General features: G+C 36.7%; 1 protein-coding gene across 1 annotated transcript in view; it reads left to right on the top strand.

Annotated features, from left to right (window-relative positions):
* The window catches only part of CUBN (cubilin (intrinsic factor-cobalamin receptor)), a 260,495-nt gene that overhangs the window by 50,598 nt on the left and 192,366 nt on the right, over nt 1-17,531 (top strand). The window contains exons 20-22 of the mRNA XM_010859974.1: nt 1,988-2,153; nt 2,524-2,740; nt 6,564-6,694. Coding sequence (XP_010858276.1) covers nt 1,988-2,153; nt 2,524-2,740; nt 6,564-6,694 — 514 coding nt within the window. The remainder of the gene's footprint in view (nt 1-1,987; nt 2,154-2,523; nt 2,741-6,563; nt 6,695-17,531) is intronic.

The raw sequence follows: 17,531 nt of genomic DNA, 5'->3' as shown, positions 1-17,531 counted from the left end.
CTCTGTATAAATGATGCAAAATTCTTAACAAAATTCTAGCTAAATGAATCCAACAGTGTATAAAGCTAACATCATTTTTAATAATAAACATTAAATACTTTGCCTCTGTGTCATCAGTAAAAAGGCAAAGATGTTTGTTCTTACCATGTGTTTTCAACATTATACGGGAAATTCTAGTTAGGACAATAAGCAAGGAAAGGAGATAAAATGCATCTAGAATGGAAAGGAAGAAACATGATTATTTCAATTCACAGATAGTGTTGTCTATAGAAAATCTTAAGGAATGCACACACATACACATAAAATATCAAAACTAATAAATTCAGCAGGTTGTGGGATACAAGATCAAAATATGATAGTCGTATCTTTTTTATACACTAGCAATGAACAGTTTGAAAATTAAATCAAGGAAACAATTTCATTTCCAATAGCATAAAAAAGAATAAACATTGAGGACTATAGCTTTAAAGAGACATCTAAAATCTATACTCTTGAAAACTACAAAGGAAGGAAATAAAAGACCTCAATAAATAGAAAGACATCTCAAATTAATGGATTACAAGAACTAATGTTGTTAAAATGACAATACTACTTAAATTTATCTAAAGATTCAATTCAGTCTCTACTGAAGTCCCAGTGGGAATTTTCACAGAAGCTCATAAGTTGATTGTAAAATTCTTATGGAAATGCAAGGGAACCAGAATAGCCAGAAACATTCTTGAAAAAGAGCAACATTGGAGGAGTCATAATTATGACTTTAAAACTTAGAACAGAGCTATAATAATCAACTGAGGATATTACATGTATTCTTCAAGTAAGAATAAAAATATGGAGCAATGGAACAGAACAGAAAATCCAGAAATAAATTGCTATATCTTTATGATCAATTGATTTTTGAAAAGAGCGCCAAGACTTTCAATGGGAAGAAATGGTTTTTTCAAGTAGTGTTGAATATGCACAAATGAAATTAGGAAACTGGAGCCTTTCCTTACACCATACAAAAAAATTAACTCAAAATGGATCACCGACCTAAATTTGGGAGCTAAAATCATGAAACTCTTGAAGAAAACAAGGAGTCAGTGTTTATGATTTGGGGTTAGGCAAAGCCTTCTTAGATCTGACACAAAAAATACAACAAAAGAAAAACTGAAAAATTTGAACTTCACTGAAATTAAAAATAAATAATTTTTAAATGGGCAAAGAATATGAATTTATGTATTTATTTAAAGAAGATGTACAAAAGATACTCAACATCACTGATCATCAGGGAAATACAAATCAAACCTCAATGAGATGCTGCTTCACAACCACTAGGATGACTATAATCAAGAAGTCAGATCATAACCAGTGTTGAAATTGGAACCCTTTTACACTTTCCCACCACTGGTGAACATGTAAATGGAACAGCTGTCATGGAAAACAATTGACAGTTCCTCAAAAAGTTAGACATAGAGTTATCATTTGATCCAGCAATTCCACTTCTAGGTATACATTGAAGGAAAATGAAATGTACATTCACACAAAAGTTGTACCTAAATGACTACAGTCATTATTCATAGTAGCCAGAAAGTAGAAACAACCTAAATGTCCATCAATTGATATGTGGATTAATAAAATGTGATATATCCACGCAATGGAATATTATATGGTATTAAAAAGAAATGCAGTAATGATACACACTACAACATGGATGAACTTTGAAAACGCTATGCGAAGTGAAAGGGGCTAGTTACGAAAGACTGCATATTGTATGATTCCATTTATTTGCAATGTCCAGAAGAGGGAATCTATAGAAATAGAAAACAGAATAATGGCTTTGTGGGGCTGGGGCTTGAGGCGGATGGGGATGGAGTTTCTTTTAGGGCAACTAAACTATTCTCAAATTGATTTTTACTATATTAATAGATTTTATTAAAAATTATTCTTGAAGAAGTTTTCCAAAATAAATATCTAGGAGAATAAATTTGAACATATCTTTTTTACTTAGGTTGGCAGCAGTTCCATTTTGGGTTCTCTGAAAAATGAAAAGCATTGTGGTGCAGACATCCCTTCGTTTATAACATCCGTGTACAACTCTCTTCATGTCATATTCGTGAAAAGTTCTTCTGCTGACAACCATGGTTTTGTGGCTGAATTTAGCAGTGCAGCTTTGGGTAAGTGATTCTTCTACTTTGCCTTTGGGGCTTGTATGAGAATAAGTGAACAATGGAAATATATTATTATAGAAAATCATTCTATACTGGAGGTGCGTAGTCACCTACGCTGTAAAAATTTTAAAGTACACTTAAAGGCAAAGGAAATATATATTTCCTAATCAGCACATCTCAGTGGTTTATTGATACCTACTAATAAGAGAGAAATTTAGGTTATCCTAGGTGGCACAAAAGGAAACTTTTCCTTTTTGACCTTTTAAGAGGTTATGATCAGATTATTTTTATTTGGAATTCCAGGTAGCTTGTTGGTTCTAATTTTAATCAGAATTAAAAATAACTTGGATAATTATTATTATTTTTATTTCAACAGCATGTGGAAAAGTTCTTACAGAGTCAACCGGAAGCATTCAAAGTCCTGGCCATCCAAATATCTACCCCCATGGCATCAGTTGTACCTGGCATATCATAGTCCAACCTGGTCACCTGATTCATCTGAGATTCAGAGAATTTCATCTGGAGTTTCATTACAATTGCACAAAGGACTATCTAGAAGTTTATGACACTGGTTCTCAGACATCTCTTGGGAGGTGAGAATAGTTTATTTTTTGCTTTTTAACATGAAAGTTTCCTGCTTTCTTGTGTTCCTGCTTCTGTAGAAGATGTTAACATCCACCATGTTGTGTTATAAAAAATAAGTGAGATCAACACACTTCTCAGTGACCTTTTCTATATCATTGTTCACTACTGTGTAGCCTTCAGTTCAGTTCAGTTCAGTCGCTCAGTCGTGTCCGACTCTTTGCGACCGCATGAATCGCAGCACACCAGGCCTCCCTGTCCATCACCAACTCCCGGAGTTCATCCAAACTCACGTCCATCGAGTCAGTGATGCCATCCAGCCATCTCATCCTCTGTCGTCCCCTTCTCCTCCTTCCCCCAATCCCTCCCAGCATCAGAGTCTTTTCCAATGAGTCAACTCTTTGCATGAGGTGGCCAAAGTACTGGTGTTTCAGCTTTAGCATCATTCCTTCCAAAGAAATCCCAGGGCTGATCTCCTTCAGAATGGACTGGTTGGATCTCCTTGCAGTCCAAGGGACTCTCAAGAGTCTTCTCCAACACCACAGTTCAAAAGCATCAATTCTTTGGCACTCAGCCTTCTTCACAGTCCAACTCTCACATCCATACATGACCACAGGAAAAACCATAGCCTTGACTAGATGGACCTTTGTTGGCAAAGTAATGTCTCTGCTTTTGAATATGCTCTCTAGGTTGGTCATAACTTTCCTTCCAAGGAGTAAGCGTCTTTTAATTTCATGGCTGCAGTCACCATCTGCGTGATTTTGGAGCCCCAAAAAATAAAGTCTGACACTGTTTCCACTATTTCTCCATCTATTTCCCATGAAGTGATGGGACCAGATGCCATGATCTTCATTTTCTGAATGTTGAGCTTTAAGCCAACTTTTTCACTCTCCTCTTTCACTTTCATCAAGAGGCCTTTTAGTTCCTCTTCACTTTCTGCCATAAGGGTGGTGTCATCTGCATATCTGAGGTTATTCATATTTCTCCCGGCAATCTAGATTCCAGCTTTTCTTGATTCCAGTCCAGTGTTTCTCATGATGTACTCTGCATATAAGTTAAATAAGCAGGATGACAATATACAGCCTTGACGTACTCCTTTTCCTATTTGGAACCAGTCTGTTGTTTCATGTCCAGTTCTAACTGTTGTTTCCTGACCTGCATACAGATTTCTCAAGAGGCAGGTCAGGTGGTCTGGTATTCCCATCTCTTTCAGAATTTTCCACAGTTTATTGTGATTCACACAGTCAAAGGCTTTGGCATAGTCAAGAAAGCAGAAATAGATGTTTTTCTGGAACGCTCTTTCTTTTTCCGTGTAGCCTTGGGCATTAGTAATTACCTTTTGACATGAGGATATACCCATGAAGGCATCACCAAAATCAAAACAGTGCTCATATCCATCACCTTCACACCTTCTTCCTGCCTTCAAACCTTCTATAAGTCTTCATTTCTGCCCCTCTTCCCCAGCCCCAGGAAATCATTGCACTGCTTTCTATCACTGTAAGTCAGTTTGTGTATCTGAAATTGTATAAAAGCAGAATCATTCTGTATGTACTCATTTTTCATCTGACTTTTCTCAGTCAGCATATTTTGTTGAGTTCCTTTAGTCTGAGGATTAATAGTTTAATGAAATCTGAAAATTTGGGGGCTGTTAGTTCTTGAAGTGCTTTTTTAGTCTCTTTTGCCCTTGGAACTCTAATTGCACCTATCTTAGGCCATTTGATACTGTCCCACAACTCACTGATACTCTGTTTATTTGAGTTTGTCTTTGTGCATTTCATTTTGGAAAGTATCGCTCTATATTCAAATGCACCAATCTTTTCTTCTATAATGTCTATTCTGCTATCAATCCTACCAAGTACATTTTTCCATCACAGACATTGTAATTTTCACTTCTGGAAATTCATGTCAGGCCATCTTTTATTTCACATCCCTACTTTACATATTAATTTTTTCCTTCTAGCATCTTAAATTGGTGGGATACAGTTATAAAATTTTGATGTCTTTGCTGATTCAGTCCTTCTCGCTATAGTATGATTGAGGAAGTTTTCTTCTCAATATGGGTTATACTTTCCTCCTTCTTTTCATAGTTGGTAATACTTGATATTCCCAATTCTTTGGAAAGGATTTTGATGCTGGGAAAGATTGAGGGCAGGAGGAGAAGGGGGCAACAGAGGATGAGATGGTTGGATGGCATCACTGACTCAGTGCACATGACTAAGAGCGGCCCCGTGTGCTGCAGTCCATGGGGTCACAAACAGTCAGACACGACTTAGCGACTGAACACCAATATTTGATAGGATGACAGACATTTTCAGTTTTGTGTTTGTGTACCAGACACTACTGTATTACTCTAAGTATTCTTGGGTTTTGTTTTTGGATGCAGTTAAGTTACTCAGAAACAGTTTGATCATTGTTATTCACTTGTCTCCTGTCTCTGAAGAGGTATTGTCTTCCACTGCTTGATATCTAGTGTCTTGAGAACCATTGTTTTTATCTATTTTGTCCAGGTTTTCAGTTGTTTCAGAAAACAAGATTATGTAAATCTAGCCCCTGTTATTACATCTTTGTTGGGCATAGATATCTCTTGATTCCCTTTCCCCCCTTTTTTTGTATTTCATTTTCTTTTTCCTCATCCATTTTTTAAACATTTTTTTCCTTATCCATTGTTTTCTTACACTTATTTTTTCCCCTAACTTTATTCTCCCTCTTCATTTTTTTGCTCTTCCTTGTCTTAATCTTTAAACTTTTAAAATTCCTTCTTTTTTATGGTTGGTACTTGACTCCTAATCACTGAAAATTACCTATTTTTTGCTGAATGATATAAACTGTTATTGTTGTTGTTCAAAAGAGAGACATATAGAATATTAATTCATCTACCTTTGTTTTGATTAAGATATTAAATCATTTTTACACTGAAATGGTATTATACACCATTTTCCCTCCTTTTTCTGCCTCAGAAATTAACTCATCCATTTCCCATGTTTAATACTTTGTCTTATTTTGGTTTCTATTTTTTCCTCCTGTCATTCCTTTGCTTTTACCAAGTGTTCTTTGAATTGAGATTTTGATTTTCTAGTCATTTCTCTCACAAGTGTTTCTAGATAAGAGCTCACAACATGATGTCTTATAGAATGGGTTTCCCGAGTAAAAATTGCTTTCTTCAGCAAAAATTCGCTATGGATTAACAATCAAACTCTTACCTCTGCAGGGACCAGTATTGTAAAGATAGTAGAGTTCACCTGTATAAGGCTAACTATTCTAGACACTGTTCTAAGTTCCTTATATACAGTGTATTAACTCATACAATTCGCAGGACAACTCTTTGAAGTACGTCATATCACCATCCCCATTTTATAGATGGGAAAACTGAGACATCTGTCCAAAATCATAAAGCCTGTAAGGGATAGAGCTGACTCTAGAGTCTGTGCTATGAGTTTATAATACATGATTTTCCTTTGTTGTATAAGTATGTTTATTATATTTTTATTAATAAGTTCATTAATATGCTATATGGTTACCTACTGTAGCTCAGAATTTCTAATTTCATTAAAATTATGTTATATGACATGTCACACACTTAGGCACATACATAAAACCGTCTAAAGGAAGTAGCTGTGAGTTTGGATGATCTTTAGCAACTTTGTATATGCTTTGTGCTTGAAATAAATTTGTTTTTTAAGGTTAATATAGGATATTATTATTGTGTTTTTTTAACATGTCCTAGTCGGACACGACTGAGCGACTGAACTGAACTGAACTGAACTGAATTTGGGGTATGTCATTCTGAGCATCCTGAAAGTTTTTAAATCTGTGTTCTTTCTTGGTTCCAAATAGATATTGTGGAAAATCTATTCCGCCCTCTCTTACCAGTAATGACAACTCAGTAAGGCTTACATTTGTGGCTGACTCTGACCTTGCTTATGAAGGCTTTCTAATAAACTATGAAGCAACTGATGCCTCAGCAGGTGAGAAAACAGCATTGTATGCTTGGTTTCACTTACTTTCTTACTAAATAGTACCATAAGAATAGTTTATGCCAAAATTTGTGCTATATAAAGAAAGATGCTTTTATAATAAAGTGTAGTGACTTAAGTGGCTTTCATGTTAAACATAGAGTAATGATAAGAGTATTTTATCAGTGTTAAATCTTCTAATTTTGGTAATTGTACTATGGTTGTGTAAGAAAATGTTTATGTTTTTAGGAATAATGAAGCAATGGGAGCAAAATATACGTATGTAGTAAATCTAAGTGAAAGGAATTTGGGAACTATTCCTAACAACTTTTCTGTTGAATTTAAATTTCTATCAAAATTAAATGTTACCAAAGAGACCAAAAATTTAAGAAATTAGAAAAAGGACAAAAACAGAGTTAGAAACCATTACACTACATGGAATTCTATGGCAGAAAATGGAAGTTTTCTTGTTAGAATATACATTTCTAAATTTGACCTAATGAAATGGAAACTTTTCAGCATTTATTCCTTTTATTATATTTTTCTATTACTTAATTCTCATCATTACTTTGCTCTTTGTCAATGCAGTGTAGGAAACAAGCACCATTTGCCAGCAGGGTCTTTGAGGTCATAGGTAAACCAGAGATGTTCCTAGCTGGCCCCAGAAACTATGGGTTTTAGGGCTTCCCTGGTGGTTCAGCAGTAAAGAATCTGCCTGCCAATGCAGGAGATGTGGGTTCGATCCCTGGGTCAGGAAGATCCCCTGGAGGAGCAAATGGCAGCCCACTTGTGTGCTTGCCTCGATAATCCCATAGACGGAGGAGCCTGGAAGGCTATAGTCCATGGTGTCATAAAGAGTTGGACAAGCCTTAGCGACCAAACAGCAGCAATAAACGTGTTTTCTTAGGTTCATGTTGCCACTGGGATATACACGTTTTTAGGGAGTCTGGGTTTTCCTTTTGCATAGTATTTAGAAAGATAGCTCATGGAACAAAATACTGTGCAGTTATGACATATGGGGGTATGTGACTAAGTCTCCCAAGCATTTCACACCTTTGAATTGTCCCAGAAGCATGCAATTCTTTGTTGCTTAAGAAAGTACTGAGAGTGTTTCATTGTGCCATATGCGCTCCTGCTGACACTCCTGCATCCAGAAACCCCAGGCTCTCATATTTTAAAGCCCCCACTCCCTTTAAAAAAAAAAAGGTAAGTTAATCTACTTGGAGTCCCTCTCAGTTTCTCACTTGTTTCTTCTCAGAGCATCTGACCCTGATTCTTTGTTTCAGGCTGCATTCTAGTAGTTCAAGTTCTGTTTTAGAAGCATGGCTTTAGATTTCTCCAGGATCCCAACTGTGAGAAAGCTATACACCGTTCTCTCCTGTGGGTCCCACTCTCAAGGCAGTTTATTATTTAGCTCCAGCACCTGAGAAATTGAATCCCTGGCAATTCCAGTAGGTTACATTATATGATTGACATATTTACTGGACTTGGTTCAGATTTTTAACATCCACTGACCAAAACTGGCTTTTCAAGAAATCCTAGTATGCACACAATTTTCCATACTCCTGTGGTTTTATCTGCCTCATATATTTGGCCCAAACCACAGCTGAATATTAGATTCAGATTTGGAGCAAGTCACTTGAACTCTCTGGGCCATAGTCTTCTCATCTGTAAAATTAAGGGGTTGGATTTGATGATCTTTGGGATGTCTTCTGCCTTTAATCAACTGTGAACACAAGTTTAATTTGCTGCATGAATAAACTAGCTGTAACTTAGATAACAAACGATGCACGTGGGACCTCCTAAAATATTACGGAAATCTTTGTAACAGCTCGCAGTGCCGCTACAGTGACTAACACAGCTCTGCTAAAAATCACACTGATTTGTAAAGCAGTATCTAGTGCAATGGGGGTAATCTGGCATGGAGTATGATACATTTTAATTGAGAAAGATAAGAGACAGATAAAATAAGAAGATTGTGAAAAAGGAAAGAAGCCTGCTGGACAGAACAGGAAACTGATAAACAAAGGGAAACACAGGTGAGGAAAGAGAAGGGCTTTCTGGGGTGGATAACTCTGCAGACTCTGGTCGGCCTCCCTGTAGGGTAATCACTACCTTGGCTGTTGAGTCCAGACAGGGCTGAAATCACAGACAAGGAAGTGCTGGCTTTCTGTTCCTTGGCTGAGCCTGAGTGAGCCTGGCTGGTCGCTGTGTGCCTGCCTTTTGCTGGATGATTTCATCGGTCTGACTCCCACAGGCAAATATTCTAAAGAGCAACCTGATGATTGTTTCCAGGAAGCCATATGGCCCCTCATCTTACCATTTGGAGCCCGTCTCAGTTTCCCATAGACGAGGGTATGTGTGGCTGGCCCTCATGAATTGTTGAGGGGCCCCCGCAGGACTGCTCAGGGAAGGGCTGGACTCAGGAGACTGACCTGGGGGTCCAGGCAGCCGGAGTCTGAGTGAGCCGCCCACCTGGAAATAGCAAGGTGGTGGGGTGCTTTCTTTTCAGCTATCATATTATTTTTGATGTTGTCTGCAGGGTGCAATAGTACCAGGGAGAAGTGTCAATGGAAGCTCAGTTGGTGGTCTTCATCTTATTTATTGCTTTAGCAAAAGTTATTTTTAGAGCAATCACAATCTTGATGGTGTTGGATTGTTGGCTTTTAGTCCTTCGGCTCTACAGGTGTGAGTTTCTCTGTTCAAGCCTTTCCTGTCTTCATCTGATAAAAGTTAAATTTCCTGACTTGAATCCAGTTACTTTCCCATCTGTAGTTTGTACCATGGGGCTATGATGTCAGCCCCTAAGTATGTGTTTGGGTGGAAAGAGATTGACTTCTGGTCATTACTTTGACTCCTTCTCTCATCACTGTTTCTGCCTCCATCCAGATGTGCCTGGGGTAAGAGAGACAAAGAACTAACAAGAAAATTTTTGCGGATAGAAACCCTTAAGGATATCTTAGCAACTGATTTATGAAACTGGATTTTAAATATTTGTTAATTTAAAGTACAAAACATTTTAATTCTGAGAGAATATAATTGATTAGTTACCTTTAGTTTTTTAACTGTAATTTTATTTTCTGTTAACATCTACTGCATATACATTACTATGATCCTACCGAAAGGACTTTAAGAGGATTTAAGAAAGAAGAGAGAAATGTACCTGACACACTTTCCACTTTAACATTAAATGAAAGCTGTATAATGTCCAGTCTAGTGTTTTTCAGATATTGAAACAGTCATGATTCCTTAGTGGATCATGACATTATCTTATTAGATTGCTACCTACATTTGTTAAAAGTGTGGAATAAATGGGAGATTGAGATTGACATATATACATACTATATATAAAATAGACAATAGCACAGGGAATTCTACTCAATACTCTAATGATCCATATGGGAAAAGAATCTAAGAAAAGGTAGATATTTGTATATGCACAGTTGATTCACTTTGCGGGCAGGTGTTTAGTGCTGTTTTTCATCCATCACCCTGGAATTGAGCACAGAAGAGACATCTAAGAGTGAGAAGTCAAGAAATGATTAACAGAAGGGCAAACAAGGGTTTCTTTAGAAGACATGAATAGAGAGTGTTCTGTTTCTGTTTTAAAACTTCAGTCCAGTAGAGCAGTGTTCTCAAACTTGAGCATTCATTGGAAACTTGAGGTAGGGTTTTCTTATTAAAAGTTCAGGTACCAGAGTGTGTGTTAGTTGCTCAGTCATGTACGACTCTTTGCAATCCCATGGACTGTAGACACCAGGCTCCTCTGTCCATGGAATTCTCCTGGAAGGATTGCTGGAGTGGGTAGCCATGCCCTTCTCCAGGGAATCTTCCCAACCCAGGGATTGAACCCAGGTCTCCTGCATTGCAGGCGGATTCTTTACCCTCTGAGCCACCAGGGAATCTGAGTTGCATAGGTCTAGGGTAGGTTTTTAGCAATCTATTCAGATGGTTCTAATGAAACATGGCAGTTCATCAGAGATTCTGAAAGTCATGTCTTAGGACATAAATTACTAGAGTTACAACTGAGATCTCATAGTGGATTGGGCTGTAACTCCTCATGATGGAAAGTGTTTTCTATGATTTGGTGAAAGGACAGCTGAAGGTATAGTCAGAGCCTTGGTTCTGGTCCCAACCTTGCTGCTAACTTGGAAAGCTTGGGGCAAGTCACAAGCCTCTCTGATTCTTTCTGTGTTTTCTGCTTTGAGATATTCAGATATTTTCCCTCTGTAAAAGGTTTTTAGTAAGTTTATTGATCTTTTAAAGATTTACTTTCTCATTGGTCAGTATTTTCTAATATTTTTTGCTGTATGTATGGGTTTCCTACCACTCTCCAGCTCAGTAGATTTATCTTATTATTTTTTTTTTTTTGAGATTTATTTTATTTTTTGGCTGTGATGGGTCTTTGTTGCTGCATGTGGGCTTTCTTTAGTTGCAGTGAGCAGGGAATACTCTTTGTTGAGGTGTGTGGGTTTCTCACTGCAGTGGCTTCTCATGTTGCAGAGCATGGGCTCCAGGTGCACAGGCTTCAGGAGTTGTGGCACGGAGGCTCAGTACTTGCAACTCTCAGGCTCTGGAGCCAGGCTCTGTAGTTATGGTACTCAGGCTTAGTTGCCCCATGCATGTGGGATCTTCCTGGACTACGTATAGGGGTCCCTTGCATTTCAAGGTGGATTCTTAACCACTGGACCAGCAGGGAAGCCTGATTTATCTTATTTATTATATTTCTTAGTTCTTAGAATAAACATGCTAAATAAGACATTTAATTGCGATATTCTTAGTTTCCTACTCACCTTCATTTCTATTATTTTTATAAGTCTTTATTGAATTTGTTACAGTACTGCTTCTGTTTTTTTATGTTTTGGGTTTTTGGCCTCCAAGCATGTGGTGTCTTAGCTTCCAACCCAGGAATAGAACCCCCACCTTCTGCTTTGGAAGGTGAAGTCCTAACCACTGGACCACCAAGGAAGTCCTCTCTTCATTTCTAAATTGACATTCCATGCTTAAAGAAACCAGGGATTTTAAAGAACACAGGATTTGGAAAGGAAGGACTTGGATGTGAATTTTATCTTTGCTTTGTCTGAACTAAGTGATTTTCAGAGCCTAACCTCCCGGAGCCTCAGCTCCTTTATCTGTACCTTCATCTCTAAGAAGTGAAGGTTAGAATGTCTGGCTGTTTCATATAGTTGGGGAAGATAAAATGAAACATTTTCTGTGAAAAGTTCATAATTGCTCTAAAGGGCCATGACTGTGCCAGATTTAAAATAGAATTACTGATATTCAAATACAATTTTACAATAGCTGCTTTAGTGATTCAGCTTGTATCCATATTCATTAGAATTGATCATCGACATGGGGAAAAAAGTCATTACTGTGACCACCTAGCAGAAAATTGTAGGTGAATGTTAGATTTGGGTTAGGGAGACTTTTTCTTTCCTAGTGGAGAAATGGAACCTGTAATTTTATCTTCTCTCAGGTCTTCATTGTGAGGATTGTTAAACCAAATATGCCAGTAGAAGCAGATGACAGTCCCAGGGTTAATTAGAAAATCTGAGGTCATAGGGATTCATGCAGACCCAGAAGTTTTGTAAATGATTTCAGAAAGCTCTGCCTATAAGGTTGCTCATGAATATGACTGGCTAATCACATAAGTTTGATCTATGGTTCTGGAGAATACTCTTGAGAGTCTCTTGGACTGCAAGAAGATCCAAGCAGTCAATCCTAAAGGAAATCAATCCTGAATATTCATTAGAAGAACTGATGCTGAAGCTGAAGCTCCAATTATTTGACCATCTGTTGCAAAGGGCTCACTCATTAGAAAAAGACCCTGATGCTGGGAAAGATTGAAGGCAGGAGGAGAAGGGGATGGCAGAGTACGAGATGATTGAATGGCATCACTGACTCAGTGGACATGAGTTTGAGCAAACCCCAGGAGATGGTGAAGGACAGGGAAGCCTGGTGTGCTACAGTCCACGGGGTTGCAAAGAGTCAGACACAATTGAGCAACTAAGCAACGAAATCCCATTAGTTATCTCACAAGACAAAGCAGGGAGGTGGTAGAACAGCTACTCATAATCTAGAGTCTCCCTAGGAGACACACTTTTCTAGCCACAGGATCAGTTTATCCTTGTCCTGTCACCCAAATCATATGTGATGATAGCATCATTGCTTTTGGAGTTGGAGGATTCTCCATGTTTCTGAATTTCCCCTTTGATAATGAACTGAATGCTATGTTACTAAAACTTATTTAAAAGTGCTTAGTAGAGGCAGACCTACATTGTCATTTTTAGAAAAATATGACTTTGTGATTTTATGGTCATCCATGGAAGACATTTATATACTTTCTTTTCTTCCTTTACTTTTTTTTTTTTGAAGTTGATCAGAAAGAAAGCTGTGAGAGGCCTACTAATAGCTATCTTTGATCTTCAGAGATGTGCTTTTCACTGCTACTTCAGTTGAATATATTAGATGGAAGAAATCTACTTTTCTTTTTCATCAGTTTGTCAGTATTGTTAGACCGTAATAAAGGGCAAACCGCCATTGGGCTTAAGTTTCCTTTTGGGTATGTGAGAAATAAATAAAAGGCATTTACATGTTTGGATCTTGTATTGATGTAAGAAGCATAATGACAATATGTGAATATCCTTTTATGGGAATATATTTAACTTTAATTATTTGTGCTTTATTGCAAAGCATAGTAGGAAGCCAAAGTCTAGCATATTCTCATTACACTGCCTATAAACATAAGCCTACTCATACTTATCAATATCATGTTATTTTACAAAGAGCAGTTTACACTGTCATATGAACATTGTACATGTTCCAGTGTTAGGTAAAAGCACTTAGTAACCTTTTAAGAAACAAATAAATTTAGAGAACCACTGTTTTTCTCTCTGTTAAATTACAGACATGAATCTCATAAAAACTAAAAATGTTAACATTAAATATTATATCGTTTAATATTTATAAAATATGTACTTTCAAAATATTTTTTCTTTCTCTGTTTTAACTTTATTTATTAAATGTTAGATATCCAAATTATTTATTGGATATCCTTCAGAGAACTCAACTTATCTTTTAACAGAACTTTCACCCTTTTAATAACCCATAGACTTTTATTTTGTAATTCCATGTAGTAAAATTCATTCATAGTTTTAGCAAGTGTGTATACCCATGTCATCACCACTCCATGCAAAATATAGAACACTTTTATCGTCTCAGAAGGTGTCCCGGTGTCCCTTTATAGGGGCTTCCCCACCTTCCATCTCGACTACTGCAGACCTTGTGCTTATCACTGTGTATTCATTTTGCCTATTCAAAAGGCAAATATGAATGGGAACACAGTGCATTCTTTTATGTCTGGCTTATTACATGAGAAACATAATGCTTCTCAAATTTGTTCATATAATCCTGTTTATAAGAAGTTCTTTTCATTGCTGAATAGTCTTCTATTGTAAGGGCTGTATCATAATTTGATATCCATTCACTTGTTTTTGGATAGTTGGATTGTTAATGGTTTTTAGCTATTATGAAAAAAGCTGCTGTGAAATTATTGTATAAGTATTTTGTGGACTTAGATTATCAGTTCTCTTGAGTAAATTCTAAGAGTAGAATTTCTAGGTCTTATAGTAATGCTGTGTTTAATTTCATGAGAAATTTCCAGCTATTTTTCCAAAGTGGTTATATCATTTTATGTTCCCATCTGCAATGAAAGAGAATTCTACTTTCTCCACATTTTTGTCAATCCTTGGTATCGTCAATCTTTTCGTTTTAGCCACCAATGGTTGTGCCTCATTATTGTTTTAATTTACATGTCCCTGATGACTAGTACGACTGAGTACTTTTTTACATGCTTATTGGCAATTCATATATTTCTTTTGTGAAGTGTCCATTGAAATCATCTTGTTCATTTCTGTTTATTATTGTCATATGTTATATACTCTACATACAGTTATGTCTTTTTTCAGATAAATGTATGGCACATATTGTCTCCCACTGTGTGCAGCTGACCTTTTCTTTTTCTTAATGGTATTGTTTGAAGAGCAATAATATGTCCTTTTTTCCCTTCATGGCTAGATTTTCTTTTTTTTCTTTTTATGTTGCTTAAAAATCTATGTCTACTAAAGTTGTGAGGATTTTATGCGGATTCTTCTGCAAGACTTTTGGTGTGAGGCTTTTACATTTATGTTTATGACCCATTTTGAGTTAATTTTCCTATGTAATGTGAGTTATGTATTCGAGGTTGTTTGTTTGCTTAGCAAATGATATTTAACCATTCAAGCACTATTTGTTGAAAAGATTGTCCTTTTTGCACTGAATTGCCTTTGGATTGTTGTTGAAAACTAATTGTCCTTGTATCTTTGGGTCAGTTTCTGGAATGGCTGTTCTATTCCATTGATCTATGTATCTTTCCCCTATGACAATAGACTCTATTACTTCATATTATGTAATTTTATAGTTTATCTTAAGATCGGGAAGTGTAAATCATCCAGATTCTTCAAAATTGTTTTGATTATTCTAGGCTTTTTATACTTCCATATACAATTTTAGAATCATCTTTTCAATTTGAACTGAAGCAAAAAAACAAACAAACGAAAAATGCAAACTTGTTGGGAATTTGATTAAGATTGGATTGAATATATAGATGAATCTTAGGACAAAGGGCATTTTACAATGAGTCTTCCAATCCAGTATCATATTTACTTCTCTATTTATTCAAATCTTTTGAATTATCTTTCAGCTATGTTTTAAAGTTTTCACTGTAGAATTTTTGTTTCTTCCCATTAAATTTTCTGTCAAGTGCTTTATGCTTTTTATGCCGTTGTAAGTGGTATTTAAAATTTTATTTTCCAGTTATTGGAATAGTATTTGAAAATTAAATTGATTTTTGAATAATTATCTTATATCCTATAACCTTACTAAACTCGGTTATTAGTTCAAGTATCTTTTAGTAGATTTCTTAGTGTATTTTACATAGGCAATTGATCTTATCTGTAAGGACAGTTTTATTTTTTCCTATTCACTATCTGTTTGTCTGTCTCTCTCTATTTGCCTTTTGCCATAACTGGGACCGTCTATAACATTGAATAGAAGGAGTGAGATTGGACATACTGGCCTTGCTGTTTATCTTGACAGGAAAGCACTTGGTCCTTTACTACCCAAGTATGATGTTAAGTTTGGGGTTTTCATAGATGCCCTTCTTCTGTTTCCACTTTCCTGTCTTCTCTTTGGTTTACAGAATATTTTTAGTATTCTATTTTATGTCCTTATTTGGCTTTTTAATGATATCTCTTTTTGTGTTTGCTCAAGGCCTAGCAAAATGCATTCTGAAATAAATTCTTAAAGCTATCTGAATGTGGTGTGGTCAGTGAGTCTGTGGTCAGTCTATAAGTTCATCAGCTCAAGGAGACTGTTTCACAGCCTTTATTTAATGTTCATTTGATCCATGAATTTTTATCTTAGTAATACTCCTTACTGGATCTGAAATACTTAATATACCACCTCTTCACACAGAGCCCTGCTCCTGCTTTCCCCTGCTTTATCTCTGTCTTTTCCCTCCTCCTTCCCTTCTTTCCTCCCTCCCTTTCTTCTGATCTTCCTTCCTTTTCTTCCTTCCATTATTCTTTGGCCCTTGAAGAAACATCTTGGCAGACTATAGAAAAGTATACAACATTCATCCCTGAAGTTAAATATCACCGTCAACTCCTTCAGTAAGTTAAGTCTTGATTACTTGCTGTTTAAAATCAAATAACCAACTATGTGGTAAATGCTTGTTATTCTGAGGGCTGTACATGATAGGAGAACCCGTAATGTTTTCTGTGCACCTCTGTGCCAATGGTTCCTTTTTTCTTTTCTGAGTATGGTTATACAGCAGCAACTTGGGGAAATAGCACACCTAACCACCCTCATTTTCTTTTTTTATTCATCATAAAATATAATAGTTTATTCTCCTCCAAAACCTGCCCATCAGGGACTTGTGTCTACTCCGGGATCCTAGATTTATGTTATTACCAGATACAGTTGAAGATACATTGAAACCAGATTTTCTTTCAGAAATACCTCAGACTTGGAGGGCATAGGAGATTAAGTGGGTTGGTCAGTGACTAGAGAGCATGAAGAGATGAATAGATCAAATTGAAACTGGTAAAGTAGAAAAGCTAGTAGTTATTTAGGAAATAAAATTATCCTATCTAAAAGATTTATATGAATGATCTCATTTATTCCTCATATTTATGCTCTGCCTTTCTTGCACTTCTCTATCCCATTTTAGAGTGTAGTGATGATCTCTATCATTTACTAAGCACATACTATGTTCAGTTCAGTTCAGTTCAGTTCAGTCGCTCAGTCATGTCCAACCATTTGCAACCCCGTGGACCGCAGCACGCCAGGCCTCCCTGTCCATCCCAACTTCCAGAGTCCACCCAAACCATGTCCATTGAATCGGTGATGCCATCCAACCATCTCATCCTCTGTCATCCCCTTCTCCTCCCACCTTCAATCTTTCCCAGCATCAGGGTCTTTTCAAATGAGCCAGTTCTTCGCATCAGGTGGCCAAAGAATTGGAGGTTCAGCTTCAACATCAGTCCTTCCAATGGATATTCATGATTGATTTCCTTTAGGATGGACTAGTTGGATCTCCTTGCAGTCCAAGAGACTCTCAAGAATCTTCTCCAACACCACAGTTCAAAAGCATCAATTCTTTGGTGCTCAGCTTTCTTTATAGTTCAACTCTCACATCCATACATGACTACTGGAAAAACCATAGCTTTGACTAGATGAACCTTTGTTGGCAAAGTAATGTCTCTGCTTTTTAATATGCTATCTAGGTTGGTCATAACTTTTCTTCCAA

The sequence above is a fragment of the Bison bison genome, unplaced genomic scaffold, assembly GCF_000754665.1.
Source record: "Bison bison bison isolate TAMUID 2011002044 unplaced genomic scaffold, Bison_UMD1.0 scf7180017864461, whole genome shotgun sequence".
Lineage (NCBI taxonomy): Eukaryota > Metazoa > Chordata > Mammalia > Artiodactyla > Bovidae > Bison > Bison bison.
This window is presented reverse-complemented; position numbering and strand designations above follow the sequence as displayed.